The following is a 16000-nucleotide window of genomic DNA, read 5'->3' as shown; positions in this document are numbered from 1 at the left end:
CTGCTTGCTGCATGGCACTCTACTGCTCGATCTGTAACTTTACAAAGAGAAGTGCTTTTATTCCAGAGGAAACGGGTGTGGACAAAAGGCTGCTTCACTCCTTAAAAGAAAGTGGAATCACAGAGTGATCTCACCTATGACAGCGCAGCATGCCTAAGCTATTTCCTCTGCGAGAAAGTCACCTCTCTGCATGTATGAAGCAGTGAGTAGGACTTGACAGCTGTCATGTTACCAAATGCAACGAGTGAATCAACGGTGCAACCAACAGGAAACAAAAAGGGTTAATTCCTTTCTGTTAGGAATTGGTCTGCTCAAAAGTGGAAAAAAACCAACCTGAAAAATATATACAGACATCAAAACAAATATAAAATCCACACCTGGAGGGGACCTCCTGAAATACCCCCTTTAGTGCTTGACATCTGACGGTGAATCATGATTTCAAGAGACCCTTGCTTCCTTGGGCAATGTGGTACTGCTGTTTACCTCAGTCAGCCAGCAACACAGACGCTATTTTTACTATGTTTTGGTTTCATTAGCTAAGTTGTTTGTGCACACTTAATGACATCGCTTCCTGTGATAAAACATAAAGAGATGGAACATCACCTGAGACACTGTTCCATTTCTTGAATTGGGAAACAGGGATTAAAAGACCAGCTTCTTTGCTGCCATGGCAATAGAAATGCATGTCAGAGAGAACGGAGCGGATCTGATTAAGGTGGTATCGTGATTGCCACAAGCTATGTGACTCGGTTCCCTCAGTCAAGTAATGAGGACCATGACCTGGAGTAATGCTCCAGGCCTGGCTTTTTCTCCAGCATCTATCAAGTGTTCATGTGATGAACAAAATGCAGAAGAGGACCTTTAAAAACTAAGAATACCTGGTACATAGAAGAATCAGGAGGGAGTTGTTTCTTTTACTCAAGCACTATTTTTACTTTTAACAGTTTTTATCTGTGCAGGAATGTAATACCCCTCTCTAGTAACACCGGCACTGAAATAGTACTTCCTGTCCCAAATTACAACATTCTACATCTGTTCAAGGGAGTGCAATATAACTCTGTAAAGTGATTTGTCACAATCTTACTGAACTTTTTTTCAGAAATAAATATAAGGGAATTGCTCACATTGATCACACTGTGCAATTTAAAACACCTGCCAGGAAGTAAATTTAGCAAGCTGAAAGGCACGCAGACAAAATACTTAAGTCAGTTGGAACTGTCTGGTCATACAGAACAGGAAATATGGGTTTGGTATATCTTCTGAAATAAAATTGAGGGAGTTCTGAGTTGTTACACAGCAAATGAACATGCTGTTTACTTCTGTCGTTTAGAACAATCTTGCTAGTATTTTGTAATACTGTAGGCATATTATCTTCTGCATTAATCTCCATCTCTTCCCTTTTCAGTTAAGAGTCCTTGTCAGCCTGAATTCTGGTTTAAAAAAAACAAAGGAAAACAGTTTTAGATGATAGAAATATCTCTGATATTTCATCTCATTTTTTCTAACACTTGAGTACAAGGAAATAGGAAAACTAAATAGTCGTACTGGTGGTGATTCTGCTGCCCATATGATGAGACGTGTCTTTTTCAAATGCTTGTATGTTATCTGGACAAGCTATTAAGATTTTTTAAGAGAACTTTCTGAGAAATGGAAACCAACAATTTTTGTTAATTCAACTCTGTTAACTCTAAAAAGAATTTCTGTGCATAAAATAAAGTTATTTCTTTAGCTACAAAGTTTCCTCTGATCATGAAATCCATCCCTTACTGATTTCAAAGTCCACTGGAAAAAAAATAGAGGTTTTGGAGCTTCTCCAAACAGAATGCAATTATATGCAAGTATTCCTGCCTATTTAATTAAAGGATTGACTTTTAAAAGTGCAGAGTCAGATGGTCAAGTAGCTGAGTAGAAAATGCTCCAGATACTCTTTAATCTTTATTAAGATTCATCTTAATTCATATTCTTATTAATATATTTACATTAGAAGTGCATTTCTGAGCATCACTGAAGTTTCAAAAGGCCTTTTGGCTTTCACAAACAATGTAATTCTCATCTTTTTGAGGCAACTGATACCAGCATTATTAAAGGGTTATTAATGTGTATGAGTATTCTGTTCCCACCTGTAAGCATCTTGAAAAGAACAGAATTGCCCTAGGTGACTTTGTGCAATAAAGTCCACTAGCATTGTTGGAAGAATAGTTTATTCAAGTACGTGGTAGATAATGTAATACCTGACTAAATGAAATTCTATTTGAATCTATTTAAATATTTACATTAAAAGCAATTATGCAGAATTATAGACAAAAGGTGGACAATGAACAGCAAGCAGTTAACACCACACTTCAACACAGCACGGGACTGTTAATACCACCTCATCCCCACAATGCTTTTTTTTTTTTTTATTGTTTTTTTTAGCAAATCTGTCTTTTAAAACACTTTATGCTGCTGAATCCTAATACTGGTTTTGCAGAATTTGGGACCTAAGGTTTGTCTATTTAATAAAGTTTCTATAGTTATACATATAGCAGAGACATACTTAGTTTGGTATAAAAAAATACTTTTTTGTTATATTTGCAACTATTTTCCTATAGAGATAAGAGAAACAGAATGGTTTCTGGGTAAGAATTTCCACTGAAGATCCATGTAAATGGTTTATTTAAACATCACAGTGACTGATTAATGTGTTCACATTTACAGCTTTCCTTTAGCTTTCTTTTTGTCAGATAGAAGGTCTTCAGAGTAGTACTTACCTTGCATTAGAAATTATATTAAAGCATGAGAAAAAACTGTTTTCTGCTTGGACAGACTCTTGTATTCAGTTTTCTTGTTAGAGGAGAATCATCACATATGTGACTTCAAACTGCCAACAGACTAAAAAGAAGGAGCGGAGGGAAGAGAGCAGAGAAGGCATATAGCTTGTGGACAGTCTGTTTGGCAAGTATCAACTAAAACTATAAATGGTGTGATCTAGAAATCATGCTGCCATTACGATATTACTAGCGTTGCTGAAACTGCCCCTTGCAAGATTTCAGTTTGAGATCTCTGGTTGTATGTTTACTTTTAAGAATTTGAGAAAATCAAGATGGCATTACATTAAATGCTTTTAGTTGAGTGATTCTTGTCCATATAAAACACACAGCTATAAAGTACATAATCTGCCAAACTCTAGAGCTTGAAACACACGGTCGACTAAACTTCTAATTGCTAGGACAGACAGTGAAACTGTTGAATTTTAAGATGACTGCACACCAAAAAGAAAGTATAGTCTACGTCTGACTGCCCAAATCTTAAGCCTTGGACAACTGTATAACCAGGTGCCAGGTACTCAGCTTTATTTTGCATTTTTGACCTTCTGTGGTAGATTTTCAGTGAACTTATTACTGTTTCAACAGGTACTGCAATGGCTGCAGGAGTTTTGCTGCAAAATGAACTACCGTATTCTTCGTTGCTAGAGAGCAGCCTATATCTTGCAAATATGAGTTCAGGTAATAATTCTTCTTTGGTATGCCATTCATAAAAAGTGCTTAGAGAAATTCGGAAAAAAAATATTTTCCATAGAAAATTAAAAAACCCAGAAATATTATCCCCAATTATAAACATAAAATGTCTATAACAAAACCAACCTGCATTACTTTATCTTCACCACGATGCATTAATATGTTGAGCTTTTCTGTAGCTTTCATATTGTCAGATCTCTTAATTGAAGAAACAGTGTGATTTTTGTGTTCAGAAACTGCCTAGCTCCCTGAAAATACAAACATGCCTTCAGCAAAACTCCCTTTCTAATGAAGTATTTAAACTCTTATAGGATGTAGTTCTTTCTTACTGTTTTGGGTGAGTACTTGCAAATCCTGGTAGATTCAGTAGGAAAATAATGATGTGCAGGATTTTATTTTGCTCATTTCTGGCTCCACTATAATTTGATATATACTGAAGAAAAGTTTCTGGGAAGAGAAAGAGAAAAAGAATTAAATATAAGAAAGCAATATAATTAATTAGAAAACATTTTTCGTGTTTCTTGAATAAAGGTAGCACTTGAAATAGCCTTTTTCATCTCCTTTCTCTTCCACCCAACCCCCAAAATAAAAGCGTATTTAAATATTTCCTCACCTCTTGATATCAGCTTTATTGTTTAATTAGAATAGTCAGCGTTTTGAGAGTCAGCTTTTAAATTTTCCTTTTCTCATATGACGTCACTACTGATGTTTCAGGCCTGGTATCTACAGCAAACTTTACCGTGTCTCCTTAAGAGCTGGGGCGCAGTATTCAAAATTCAGTCACTCAATTCCCGTTCAGTACCTAGAAGAAATGGTAGATTTCTGCCTGATTAATTTTTATCAGAAGAGTGCTTTCTCGTATGCAAATTCCTCTGTAAGAGCTACTGGTTTTGTAGTACAAAAAGAAATGTCAAACACAGACCAAAGACAGTATATATCCTTAGGAAAATGCAGTGGGATTAATCTGCTTATTGAACAAATTATGGTGAGTTTTCTTGATATCCCCAGTTTCTCTCTCTTTAACATGCAGTCTAATGCACAGACAATGGGATGACAAAGTTTTTATAGTATTGCTGTAGTCTGTTCTCCACATAGTTGCATGAGAATTTTGTGCTTTTGAGAGTGTTGCAATCTTTCTGGCCAGCTCATTCTCCTTCTTAGCACGCTGGAAGCAAAGTGGGAGGCAATTTGCCACCTAATATCTACCTTCAAAAGCCTAAAGCACTCAACTGATACATCTCCTCCTCCCCATGATCTGGTTTATCTCAGTCTGCAGGGCTAACAGCTTTGCTTAATAAAAAAGCTGTGCCCTGAAAAAAAATAAGCCTTTTGTTTTGAATAACAAATTGTGTTTTGTTAGAAGATATGAATGATCCAGAGCGAACAGTCTACAATTCATCATGTTCTGAACCATTTCAGTAGGAACACACTAATCCCAATTATTACAGAGCTAATGATGCATTTTGGAGCAACTAAGTGGAGGAGGAGAGGTGGTTGTGGAATATTAAACCAAGAGGTGGGGGAGTATAATGTACTTACAGATTTTTCAGGCAGCAGAGCCTCCAGCTACATTTTGATTGTTCTTTTGAATCTAGTATTCTGTGTCTTAGCGAGTTCTGAATGCATGTTATTTACAACTAACTAAATACTCACATTGTTTATGGAAAATGTTTTGGTTGTTCCCAGTCCGTTTTCAAAATTATCTACTTGAAATGCAACTATTTTCGTCCAGCAGCGGAACAGTTTGTCCCAAACAGACTCAATTCCTATAGAATGGAGCAGCCCCAAGGATAGCTGGCAGCAGCACCTTCATTGTTAGTTACTATGGAGACAGCTCAGCCCATGCTGACTAGCTGCTGGAGCATACAGAAGGATGCACAGCTCTCCGCAACTTCAGCGCTGAGCAACTTGGATTTCCTATCAGTGCGTCCTCAGCAGCCTTCCTAGACGGTAGCTCGGGCTGGTCAGTCATGCAGGGTTCACCCCGAAGGCGTTCGGCAGTGAGTATTTTTAGCAACTTTTTCCAGGGTCGGAGGCATTCCTCCTCCGATCCCCTTCTTCGCATAATCCAGAGGCGCCGGAGCTCCGTTGTGGAGGTGCTCTCATCATCGACTCACCGGGTTATGGTGGCGGTATCGTCTCTGAGCCCTGAGGAGCTGGATGCAACTTTTCCTGAAAAAAAAAGTAAAGTGCTTTTCATTAAGACTGTTGGCAGTTCTGGGTACTTTCTTGGTATTAAATTAATATACTTTTGTTGTTAACTATATTTTATATATATGCATAAAATACTGGGTTTCAATTTTTATTCCTGTATTTTATATTTTGTTCACTGATGCCTTATTCAAGGATTAATATATGCTTTTCACTCTAACAGCTGAGTTACAAAGAACAGATAAAACAGAAGCACACGTTCACACACACCAAGTAGATGGCTAAGGATTTTCAACGTCGGGTGGAAGAGGACCGTGACATTTTTTTCTGTTGCAGGGATATCACACACCTCTAACTTCACCAGAAAAAACAAAGTTACTGTGAGAAAAAACAACTTCTGCAGTAACGCAAGCAGTTTTTTCCCCTCAGAATCCTTACTTCAAGTCTGTGTTGAAAAATGAGCCTTAAATATATATTCCATATATTTATGCTGTTTGTAACTTCATCGATTTAAGGTTGAACCGATACTTTTAAGGTGGAGATGAATGTCTAAGCTTCCTTACTAAACCTGTTTTTGCCTGTGTTCTAGGGAGTTCGAGGCGTCCGACAGCAAAATACACTAAAGTCGGGGAGCGCCTTCGCCATGTCATTCCTGGTCACATGCAGTGCTCAATGGCATGTGGTGGACGTGCTTGCAAGTATGAAAACCCAGCTCGATGGAGTGACCAGGAGCAAGCCATTAAAGGGCTCTTCTCTTCTTGGTAATAAGCAGCATTTACTCTCACTAAATGTAACTGCATCATTTATTAAAAGGGAGAATTCAAAGGAAAATAATGAGCTTTTTTTTAAAATCAGCTACTGCTAAGTTAAGTGTAAAACATAATGATAGCTTGATTCAGAATTACAACTTAACAGTAAACCATACTGGCCATTGTACATAGCCCAGTAAAGATGATGAAAGATTTCTGTTGACTTACAATAAGTTTGGTTCAGATCCAAAAGAATAAACGCCTGTCACAAATTATAAAAAAACTATTCTGGGTTATAGGCAATTCTTGCTAAGGTTTAAAATGCAAATTAATTAAAATGTGTTCATAATAGAATTTAAAAGTAAAAACATTTACTGAAGATGAAATAATGTAAGGTATGTGTTCAAAAGCATATGCATATGCAGTAATAGTCACATGAAATGAAATGTATCTTTACATTCTTACTGATTTTTTTGTCACGGCAAATGCTATTCAGAAGCATACAAACCTTAAAGGGCCAAACAGAGATCTGAGTCCAGATTTCTGCTCAAAGGACTTTTTTAATGTGTTCATTGGCCTGGCATTTAAACAGTTCCAGTAATGGTCTTTTGATATGTCATATCTGTATCAGCTTAACAAGATTTATCACTAACACTATACGATAGTAGAACTTTTTGAAAAATAATTTCTAGTTAATCAGCAAGGTATTTCTGTCTTTCTTGAATATAACATGGTACTCTTATTTTGGTAGATTCATACCCAGAAAATTATTAATAACAACATTATTATCTACTTTTCTAATTTCTCAGGATAACAGATAACATACTGGCTATGGCTCGACCCTCAACAGAATTAATTGAAAAGTACAACATTATTGAACAGTTTGAAAGGTAACAAATTTAGTCGTTATTTATTGTAGGTATTACTAGTGTCATTCCTGATCCATTTTCTCTTTCAACATAGATTTGGATTGTTGATAAAGATCCTTTCATTTTAACGATATACAGGTAAAGATTTATTCTCCACTAAGAATAAATGTGTGTTTCAGAAAATAAGGGATAATGAGATTTTGGCTGCACATAATACTTTGACTCATCTATTCCTTCCTTAAGATGTGACATAAAAACCATAATTAACCTTCAGCGTCCTGGGGAGCATGCGAGCTGTGGGAATCCACTGGAACAAGAAAGCGGCTTCACCTACCTTCCTGAAGCTTTTATGGAGGCTGGAAGTAAGTTCACTCCTGCTGCTGTTCCTCATTAGTTATTGATTTTGGCACTTAAAGATACTTTTACTTGAGTTCTTGTGTGTTAAAAGCAGCTATGTAAGAAACATTGCACAAAATGGGATGTAAACATGAAACTTGGCAAATAAATCAAGAATGAATAACGCGTTATTGAAGATTGTATATATGTAGAGTGAGGTGGAGGGTTTATGTTCAGGTGTTTAGAATAAAGAAAGGGCAACAGCTAGTTAAATTTTTCTTCTTCTGAGTTCACAAATACATAAAACATTAATGGTGTTTCAGATTCTGGTACATTCGTGTTTTCTTACCTAGACTATAAAAGGTTATTTCATTTGAGGTCATTTGTATTGACAGTATTTTTGTATTTCCATATTATGGTGAGATGAGAGAAAGTGCCTCTCTGTAAGAAACACCTTTTGACTGAAGAAGTGCTTTTATTTCTAAAAAGAAAAAATTACCCTCTACCTATATATAGCTCAGTAATTTTTGTATGAATCACTCAGTTTTGTTACACCTTTTACATTCTAGCTGAACTTTAGTTTGACAATTCTTTGCTAGCTTCATGTATTTATCAAATTTCAATAGCAAGTGTACACTGAAATGGGAAGATAATCTCTTGCAAACAATATGTAGTCAGATTCTGAGATCCATTATGCAATTTTAGTACTATCATTTATTATTAGTCATCTCTCCTCTGCATATAGTACTGAAAATTTCACATTCAGTGCGGCAGAAAATAACTCTCCCTCTTTTTATTTTAGTTTATTTTTATAATTTTGGATGGAAGGATTATGGAGTGGCATCTCTCACTACTATACTTGATATGGTAAAAGTCATGGCTTTCGCCTTACAGGAGGGGAGGGTAGCTGTTCATTGTCATGCAGGACTTGGTCGGACAGGTATGTGCTCTACTGCAAGATCAACAGAATTGTTCTTCTAAAAATGCAAAACAGTCTCTGGTTATAAATTATTAATAATTTATTTAGATTCTATATCACTGCAAGATGTACATCTATAAAATGGTTAAAAATGCTGAACAAATCTGTGAAAATGATCTGAATGGCTAGAGGAGATCAGTTTTAGTATATTAAAAACAGAAACCTGTAAGGTTAGGAAATTTTTGAATCTGTGTAATTCTCTTTTACATTCAAATGGGACAGTTTCTTTTTGATAGGAAAAATTCACCTAGTACACTTTCATTGTCCAGTATTTGTTACATGTTTACAAACCTGCCACTCACTGTTAGATCAGGTAGATTTGGTGGAGCAGCTAAAATTTCGTTTACTTCTTTCAAGACCTTTTTGCTCCTGTGTTCACAAATGATGGAACTCCTAGAGATGCTGTGGTGAGAAACCAGCTCTCACTGAAAGTATAGTGAGAATGGGTTTACTATCTTGTGGTCTACCAAATGCAACTATACTTAGCTAACAGCATCACTTAATAGAAGGTGTAAAGCCTGTATCGTTACCTATATTAATTTTTATCCTGTAGTTCCACTGAGTATTTGTTTTAGTCTGATAGTTCTTCAACTAATGCTTGTCTTTATATTTTCCAGGTGTTCTAATAGCTTGCTACTTAGTTTTTGCAACAAGAATGAGTGCTGATCAAGCAATTCTTTTTGTCAGAGCAAAAAGGCCTAATTCTATTCAGACTAGAGGGCAGCTACTATGCATCAGAGAATTCACGCAGTTTTTGGTTCCTCTGAGAAATGTATTTGCATGCTGTGAGCCCAAGGCGCACACGGTGACACTGTCCCAGTACCTGACCCGTCAGAGACATCTGCTCCATGGTTATGAGAGTAGACATCTCAAACACGTGCCAAAACTTATTCATCTAGTGTGCAAATTGTTGCTAGATTTGGCTGAAAACAGACAAGTGATAGAGGCAGAGTTGTTAGACATACCTGATCTCTCAGCTGAAATTGAAGAGACTGTCTCTCAGTTGATGTCCACACAGCTAGATAGAGACCTCGCAAGGCAGGACAGTGACACGTCGGACTCCTCCCACACCCACTCGTCCACTTTTGAGACCCAGGATTCTCTTTTCTCCTTGGGACATGAATGTGATCCTCTTTGGAAAAGAGGGAATGTTGAATGCCTTCAGCCTCTTACTCATCTGAAAAGGCGTCTAAGCTATAGTGAGCCATATTTAAAGAGAACTGAGTTTCTTTTAGATCAGGGAGAGACTGCATGGACAGTACCTGCTCAGATATTACTGTGCAACAAACTTAAGCAGAACAGTGGTGAGGAATGTTCTGCCACAGGTGAACAAAAGCCACAGCTGGATTTAAACAAAGCAGCGTTAGTGCATAATACATGTATGTTCTGGAGTCAAGGTAAATTTAATGTGGATGGACAAAAAGACGGATCCTCACTTTATCACAGAAGGAACTCTACCACAGAAGTACAACGCAGCAGAACATTTTCTTCAGGTCTAGCATCTATCCCAAATACCAGGGAACCTGGAACGTCAAGGCATAATTTTACCAATAGGATTGGTCATAGAAAAGATGGCAAGACTAATATGTACAGCAGAAGAGTCTGTGTCTCCGAGGACTCTGATTCTTCTTCTTCTAAAATGAACTTTTCCATCGGATATGAAAGCCAAGGTAGCAAAGATGTGCCAGAGGCAATTCCACACATTGTTCTGCAGTCAGAATTAAGTTTGGAAGCCCGAAGAGTTTTGGCAGCAAAAGCACTTGCAGATATAAATGAATTTCTGGGAGAGGATGAAGTGAAGCAGAAGGTAGAAATGTGGCAGGTAATTTTTAACTTGTTTGAATGTTATGGGCTCTGCATATTTCACCTAGGTTAATTCCTAGAATGTCAAAAATGCTACCATGTGCTTTGAAATGGCACATTGGGACACCAGTTTATACCGTGGTTCAGTAAATGATTGTATTTGTCAGTCATGGGCCAGTTCTTTCAAAAGCAAGAAACGCACCTACAGATTTTGGTCTCTAGCAGGAGATTAGAACATCGTTTCTGGTTATGTTCATTCGTTTTACTAACTAAAGAAAATTGATGCAATTCATCTGTGGTTGTAACTTGGCTGCTGGTAGCATAAAAGTACTACAGATTTTAAGGTAGAGCTGTGTTGTTTTTAATCAGTGCTTTCTCAGAACTAATCAGAGGATTCTGTGTGTAAAAGAATTTAGTAGAAACTTAACTGCTTATCCTCAAAACCAAATCCTCCTAGCAACATTCGCTTTGAAGTTGGAATCCAAAGCTGTTTTATGTCTTCTAGTAGGTAATTGGGAGGTTCTGGGCTGCACTGTTTATGTCATCCTGCTGTTTTAAAGAATCACTTGTATTACTGCTGATTAATGTTGATGCTTTGGAAGAAAACTAGAAATACTTGTAACTCTTAAGTCTTCTTTTTTTGTCGGAATGTAAGCAGCCAAGTACTGCTGCAATCGAAGAGAATGTTGGCAAAAGTAAATAGATGATGCATTTTCAGTTTTGCTTTGTTTCGTTTTTTTTAAGAAAGAACTGAATTCTCGAGATGGAGCTTGGGATAAAATCTGTGCCGAGAGGGATCCTTTTATCCTCTGTAGCTTGATGTGGTCCTGGATAGAGCAGCTGAAAGAACCTATTATATCCAAAGATGATATTGACATGCTGGCAAAAAATTGCACAGAACCACAGGATGCACTTTACTTACTGAGAAAGGTACATATTATATACGTCAATTCATTCTTTAACTGCCACGTACCTTTTGTTAATGTGCGTTAAACCATTCATTTATGGCCTTTAGGCAAGGGAAAGGCAACTTCAATCTCTTTAAAAATCAGACTGAGGATTGTTTGGTATTGAATAGTATGAGTTGTAATCAATACTATGATGATGAATATTATAAGAAAAATACCAGATCCTGTCTTTGAACGCCAGTCAGCAGAAGCTCAACTTCAGGATATTTCCCTGCAAATTCTGCAGTTTGAGATCCAGAGGCAAAGATGAGAAACCTTTTCCCTGTGACTCGGTGTATGGCTTTCGTTAACGTCACGTCTTGCAGCTGTGCTTAATGGTTGTCATATTTGCTGTGCAAACATCTTAATCCATCAGCTTTGGAAGAGCTGGGGCAAGGAAAAGGAAGAATTTGCCAATTCAAGGAATCGGAAGCCAGGCCAAGTTCTTCTACATAAGTCAGAACTGTGGCCATCTGTGTTCCGAAATCCCTGTGAAAAACAGGTACTTCTGGTCCAAACTGTGTAATTGTGCTTTCCCCAAAGGGCTAGATGCGAGGTGAATTAAAAAAAAAATTCTCTATTCTTGATCTCTTAATTACACAAATTCATTTCCTAATTCTTCAGGAAATCTTTGTTTCTGAAGTATTTGTGAAGAAAATAGGGCCCCTTTTAACAGCCTCCAGATATCCAAGAATACAGCTTCTAATCAACAGGTGGTCAGAACTTTATGTGCAGTCACCATCTTCATGCCATGACATTTAGAATTCCCAAGTTCATCTAAAAATGTCGTGTTTCTTCCTGAAGCATTCTTCCACCCTATCAGAGTTTTAACTTTCTATTTGTATTAAATTAAAAAATAACTGCTGACACCTGTTATAAATGAATGGGAAAGGAATAAATTTTTTTAAAAAATATTAATTTTATCTTACTTTATCCTATATTATTTCAGAATCACAGAATAGTTGAGTTGGCAGGGTATCTTCTAGGCCAACCGCCCTGCTCAAAACAGAGTCAACCAGGGCAGGTTGCTTGTATGACAGACGCTCCAGTCCCCTAATCATCTTTGTGGCCCCTCGCTGGACTAGTTCTAGTATGTTGATGTCCTTCTTATACCAAGGAGCCCAGAGCTGGACCCAGCACTCCACATGTGTCACCTCCGTTGACCGGCTGGCAGCTCTCTGCCTAATGCAGCCCAGGATGCTCTTAAGCTGCCTTTACCGCAAGGGCCCGTTGCCGGCTCGTGTTCAACTTTGTATGCACTGGGACACCCAGGTTCTTTCCTGCTCATCTGCTCTCCAGCCAGTCAGCCCCTTAATATGTACTGGTGCATGTTTAGCTGCTCTTCCCAGAAATCCCTCAAGTTTTAATGTGATTTTCACTGTTAAAGTGACCTGCCAGCGTGGAGATCTGTCTCCCTTGGAAAAGGGGTGGGAACTAGCAGCCATGAAACTGTCGCTCCCTTTATGCATCCTTGCTAGCACTGCCCAGGTGTCCTTCTGCAAGCTTCCTTTAATGGGGAAGGAGACTTGGTAGGACAGAGAGCGATGCAGATCGTCCTATGTTAGCTGGGGAAAGAGCCCTAAACATGCATAGCATTTTGGGCTGAAAAGATCAAATCTCACTTTTTCTATGCTAAGTCACATGAATGCTACTGTTTGTGTAGGGGACCTTGAAAAATAAGTCTCCCGATGCATGCCTGACCTCCTAGAAATTTCCAGAGCAGTTTGTGGTACACTACAAGAGGAGAGTTTCTCCCATCATGACTGAAATAATTATGTAGAGGCTTGTGAAAATTCCTTCCCTAACTCCTACACCTGAAGGCTTCAATACAGGAAGGCACAGTCTGATATTTAAACAGCAATTAACAAAAACTGAAAGTTAAATGTTTTTCATGAAAATATTTCTTCTAATGAGCTGCTGTTCCTTTTACCCACCAGGAACAGTGTCAGACTATCCTTTGTATTTTACACTGTGTGGTGAACTTGCAAACGCTACCAGCTGATGTGGAGGAGGCCTTACTTGCTCGTGCTATTAAAGCTTTCACTAAGGCAAGTAACCATTTGTCCACGACGTCGTATTTGTTTCAGATCACGAAGGGTGGATCAACAGAGCGGGCCTCTGTGAGAACAGTTACCGTAATTCCTTCCCACTTAGCGTACTCATGCTTATCTATTTCAGAGTTTACATTTTATAATAATAATCAGCCTCCATAAAGGGTAGGAAATATTCGTAACAAAATTAAATTCTGTCACTACAGCCTTAATCCTTTAGTCTTATTTTTCTATTTCTGGATCACTGCCAATTCACGGACTTCTTCAAATTAGGGAAAAGCTAATGTTTAAGTGGTGAGAATAATTAGTCACTGGGAGTATCTTACCAAAGGCTTTGGTAGATTCTGTACTACTTGGAGTCTTTCCATCAGATTAAATAATTTTCTGAAATTACATTGCAATTCAGTTACGTTTTGGGCCCTTAATATAGGATGTGTATAAATAACTTCTGCTTTTGGAATCATTTAATAACAGTGACAGGTTAAGCTCGCTATTGCTCAGCTCAGAGCTGCTTGCTTCTCAGATTCAGCAGGTGAAATTATTTGAACAGAACATTCATCATGCTGCTTCCTAATCTCTTGTAAATCTACAGACATCACCTGTTAAAACAATCATGACATTTCTCCTTCTACTAGTTTGTTTTAATGCCTAGTCAGCATAAAATTGAAAATACTTAGCATTACGTACTCCATCACGAAACACATACTTTCTTTGATAAATCTTAAAACTAATTTTTTAAAAAATGTTGGTCATCCACTTTGCGTTTTGCTGTATGGCATCTATTTAACAACTGAACTTAAATTTCTCCCTTTTATTAGACAAGCTTCGATGCTGAAAATGGACCGTATGTTTACAGTACCTTGAAAAAAGTATTGAAAGAAACACTGGAAGAAAAAAGAAAAAGGCTTAAGGAAGGAACAGAGAATCCCTCTTGACTTCTGCACAGCTATGCCGAAGAATTAGATGGGCCTACCAAATTATTTTGCATTTTCCAGCTACTGTATTTTGTGCTATCTGGCATGATTTACCTAACTTTAGGTAATAGTAGTTATTAACAAAGCGTTTTATTTTTTTAGAGGGAGCTTTAGTGACAATTGTTTTCTCTACACAGATCTAAAGAACAGCTCCTGTGTGACCGTACGGTAGCATTTGGTTTCAGGTACTACGCTTTCATATTGTGAACTGTTCTCTTGTTTTCTAATGTATTTATTGATTTAGAAACGTCTGTCATTGGCAAGCAACATCATTTTCAAGTGACACGATTGCCATAAGGTCAGTGCCATGGTACACAAAGGTTTAATGGATTGAGTTAATATTTATGTATTACGTATGTTTACATTAATGTTATTTGATTTTACTTTGCAGAAAATAAACAGTGACTGAACTGACTAAACTCCTTCTCCTTTTAGAAATTTTAAAATATTTTTTCCTTTAGGTCTCTTAAATAATTGTCACCAATGTGTTTCTAAAAGGTGTTGCAGTAGAGAAATACATTAAGTGTCTTGAGTATTAAGTTACCAAGGCCTTAATTTAGACTTTTTTGGCTAAGAAAGCTTTAAAGCGTTTTTAACAGAAAATTGATTGTGGCATTTTAAGTGCTTTGAATAAGAGTAAAATTTTACCTTATTAGTTAAACTTTTATAGATCTTATTTTAAGTGAGAAAACACTTAATTATCAAACCTTAATAAAGGTGTAATTCTGTCCATACTTACGTTCAGCAAAAACTTGCATAAATAAGTGTAACATAATAATACTAAAAAATAATCAATGAAAATCTTATTATTTGCAATACACTTTGTAGAGGCATTTTTATCTAATAAGAAACAACTGGGATATCATTATAACTGCAGTTTTTGATTACAGCCTTAGGATTTGGACCGGAATGCCAGCTTGCAGGATTAGCAGTTTATCCAGTTTGATATATTTAAGTAGTCAAACAAGAATCTGTCCTTTTCCAAAACATTTTTATTTGATACTATAAATGACTAATATTTAGAGTTAAAAATAGGCCAGTTTAAAATATATATAAATTATACGTGCTTCAACTGTTAGATGATTATATATCAAATTCAGATCCAAACAAGTACTTTGGCAGAATCATCCTAAAGTAAGCACACTTGAAAGTAAAATATTGCGTACGAATCACATACACGAAAGCAGCCTTGTAAAGAGGCAAAGCAACATAACAAGCAGTTTTATGTTAGCCAGCAGACCTTAGCAGTCAGACTTGGGAATACTAAGGTGCATTTGCAGGTGTCTTGGCTTCCCAAGAAATTACTGCAGTTTACTACAGTTAACAGCTCCGAATAGCTAGCACCAGTTCCTGGTATTACACAGCTGGGTGTAGAAACCAGCTCAGTATTGTTTAAATCGGTATAATTAACAAGGACTTTCACATATCATTAGATCCAGCTAGAATAATTGTTCTGAAGTTAATGTCAGGTGTTGGCATTTGAAAAATTACCTACCCGCAATCCATGTAAATGGACATTGTAGAACTGGGTGCTTTTTTATTTAGGAATTTTTTTGCTTCACTGGCAAAATATAACTGTTTTGGGTTTCACCAGGGCCAAGTGCCGGTTCTTGCCTTTGGGCCACAACAACCCCACGCAGCGCT

The 16000-nt window shown here is 37.2% G+C and overlaps 1 protein-coding gene across 2 annotated transcripts; it reads left to right on the top strand.

Moving 5' to 3' along the window:
- The first annotated feature begins 2473 nt into the window (after nt 1-2473).
- On the top strand, nt 2474-14768 carry PTPDC1 (protein tyrosine phosphatase domain containing 1). 2 transcript variants are annotated; one of them, XM_009332571.1, is made up of 9 exons: nt 2474-3485; nt 6238-6409; nt 7207-7287; nt 7510-7628; nt 8405-8542; nt 9199-10403; nt 11129-11314; nt 13269-13379; nt 14201-14768. In XM_009332571.1, exons 1-9 carry the CDS (start codon nt 3401-3403, stop codon nt 14315-14317), a joined length of 2214 nt encoding a protein of 737 aa, XP_009330846.1. In that variant the 5' UTR covers nt 2474-3400; the 3' UTR covers nt 14318-14768. The 2 variants fall into 2 exon arrangements, with proteins under 2 accessions (XP_009330846.1, XP_009330845.1); XM_009332570.1 differs by lacking the exon at nt 2474-3485 and adding an exon at nt 5468-5681.
- Nucleotides 14769-16000: the final 1232 nt, after the last annotated feature.

This window comes from Pygoscelis adeliae, unplaced genomic scaffold (genome assembly GCF_000699105.1).
Source record: "Pygoscelis adeliae isolate BGI_AS28 unplaced genomic scaffold, ASM69910v1 Scaffold349, whole genome shotgun sequence".
Taxonomy (NCBI): Eukaryota; Metazoa; Chordata; class Aves; order Sphenisciformes; family Spheniscidae; genus Pygoscelis; species Pygoscelis adeliae.
Note: the sequence above shows the minus strand (reverse complement) of the source record. Positions and strands in the feature narration are given on the sequence as shown.

Bases quoted from the DNA above. Each gene is read 5' to 3' on its own strand.
- PTPDC1 (XM_009332570.1), top strand. From the start codon at position 5,468: ATGCAGGGTTCACCCCGAAGGCGTTCGGCAGTGAGTATTTTTAGCAAC. The intron at 5,682-6,237 runs GTAAAGTGCTTT...CCTGTGTTCTAG, and splicing joins AACTTTTCCTGAAAAAAAAA to GGAGTTCGAGGCGTCCGACA. The intron at 10,404-11,128 runs GTAATTTTTAAC...GTTTTTTTTAAG, and splicing joins AGAAGGTAGAAATGTGGCAG to AAAGAACTGAATTCTCGAGA.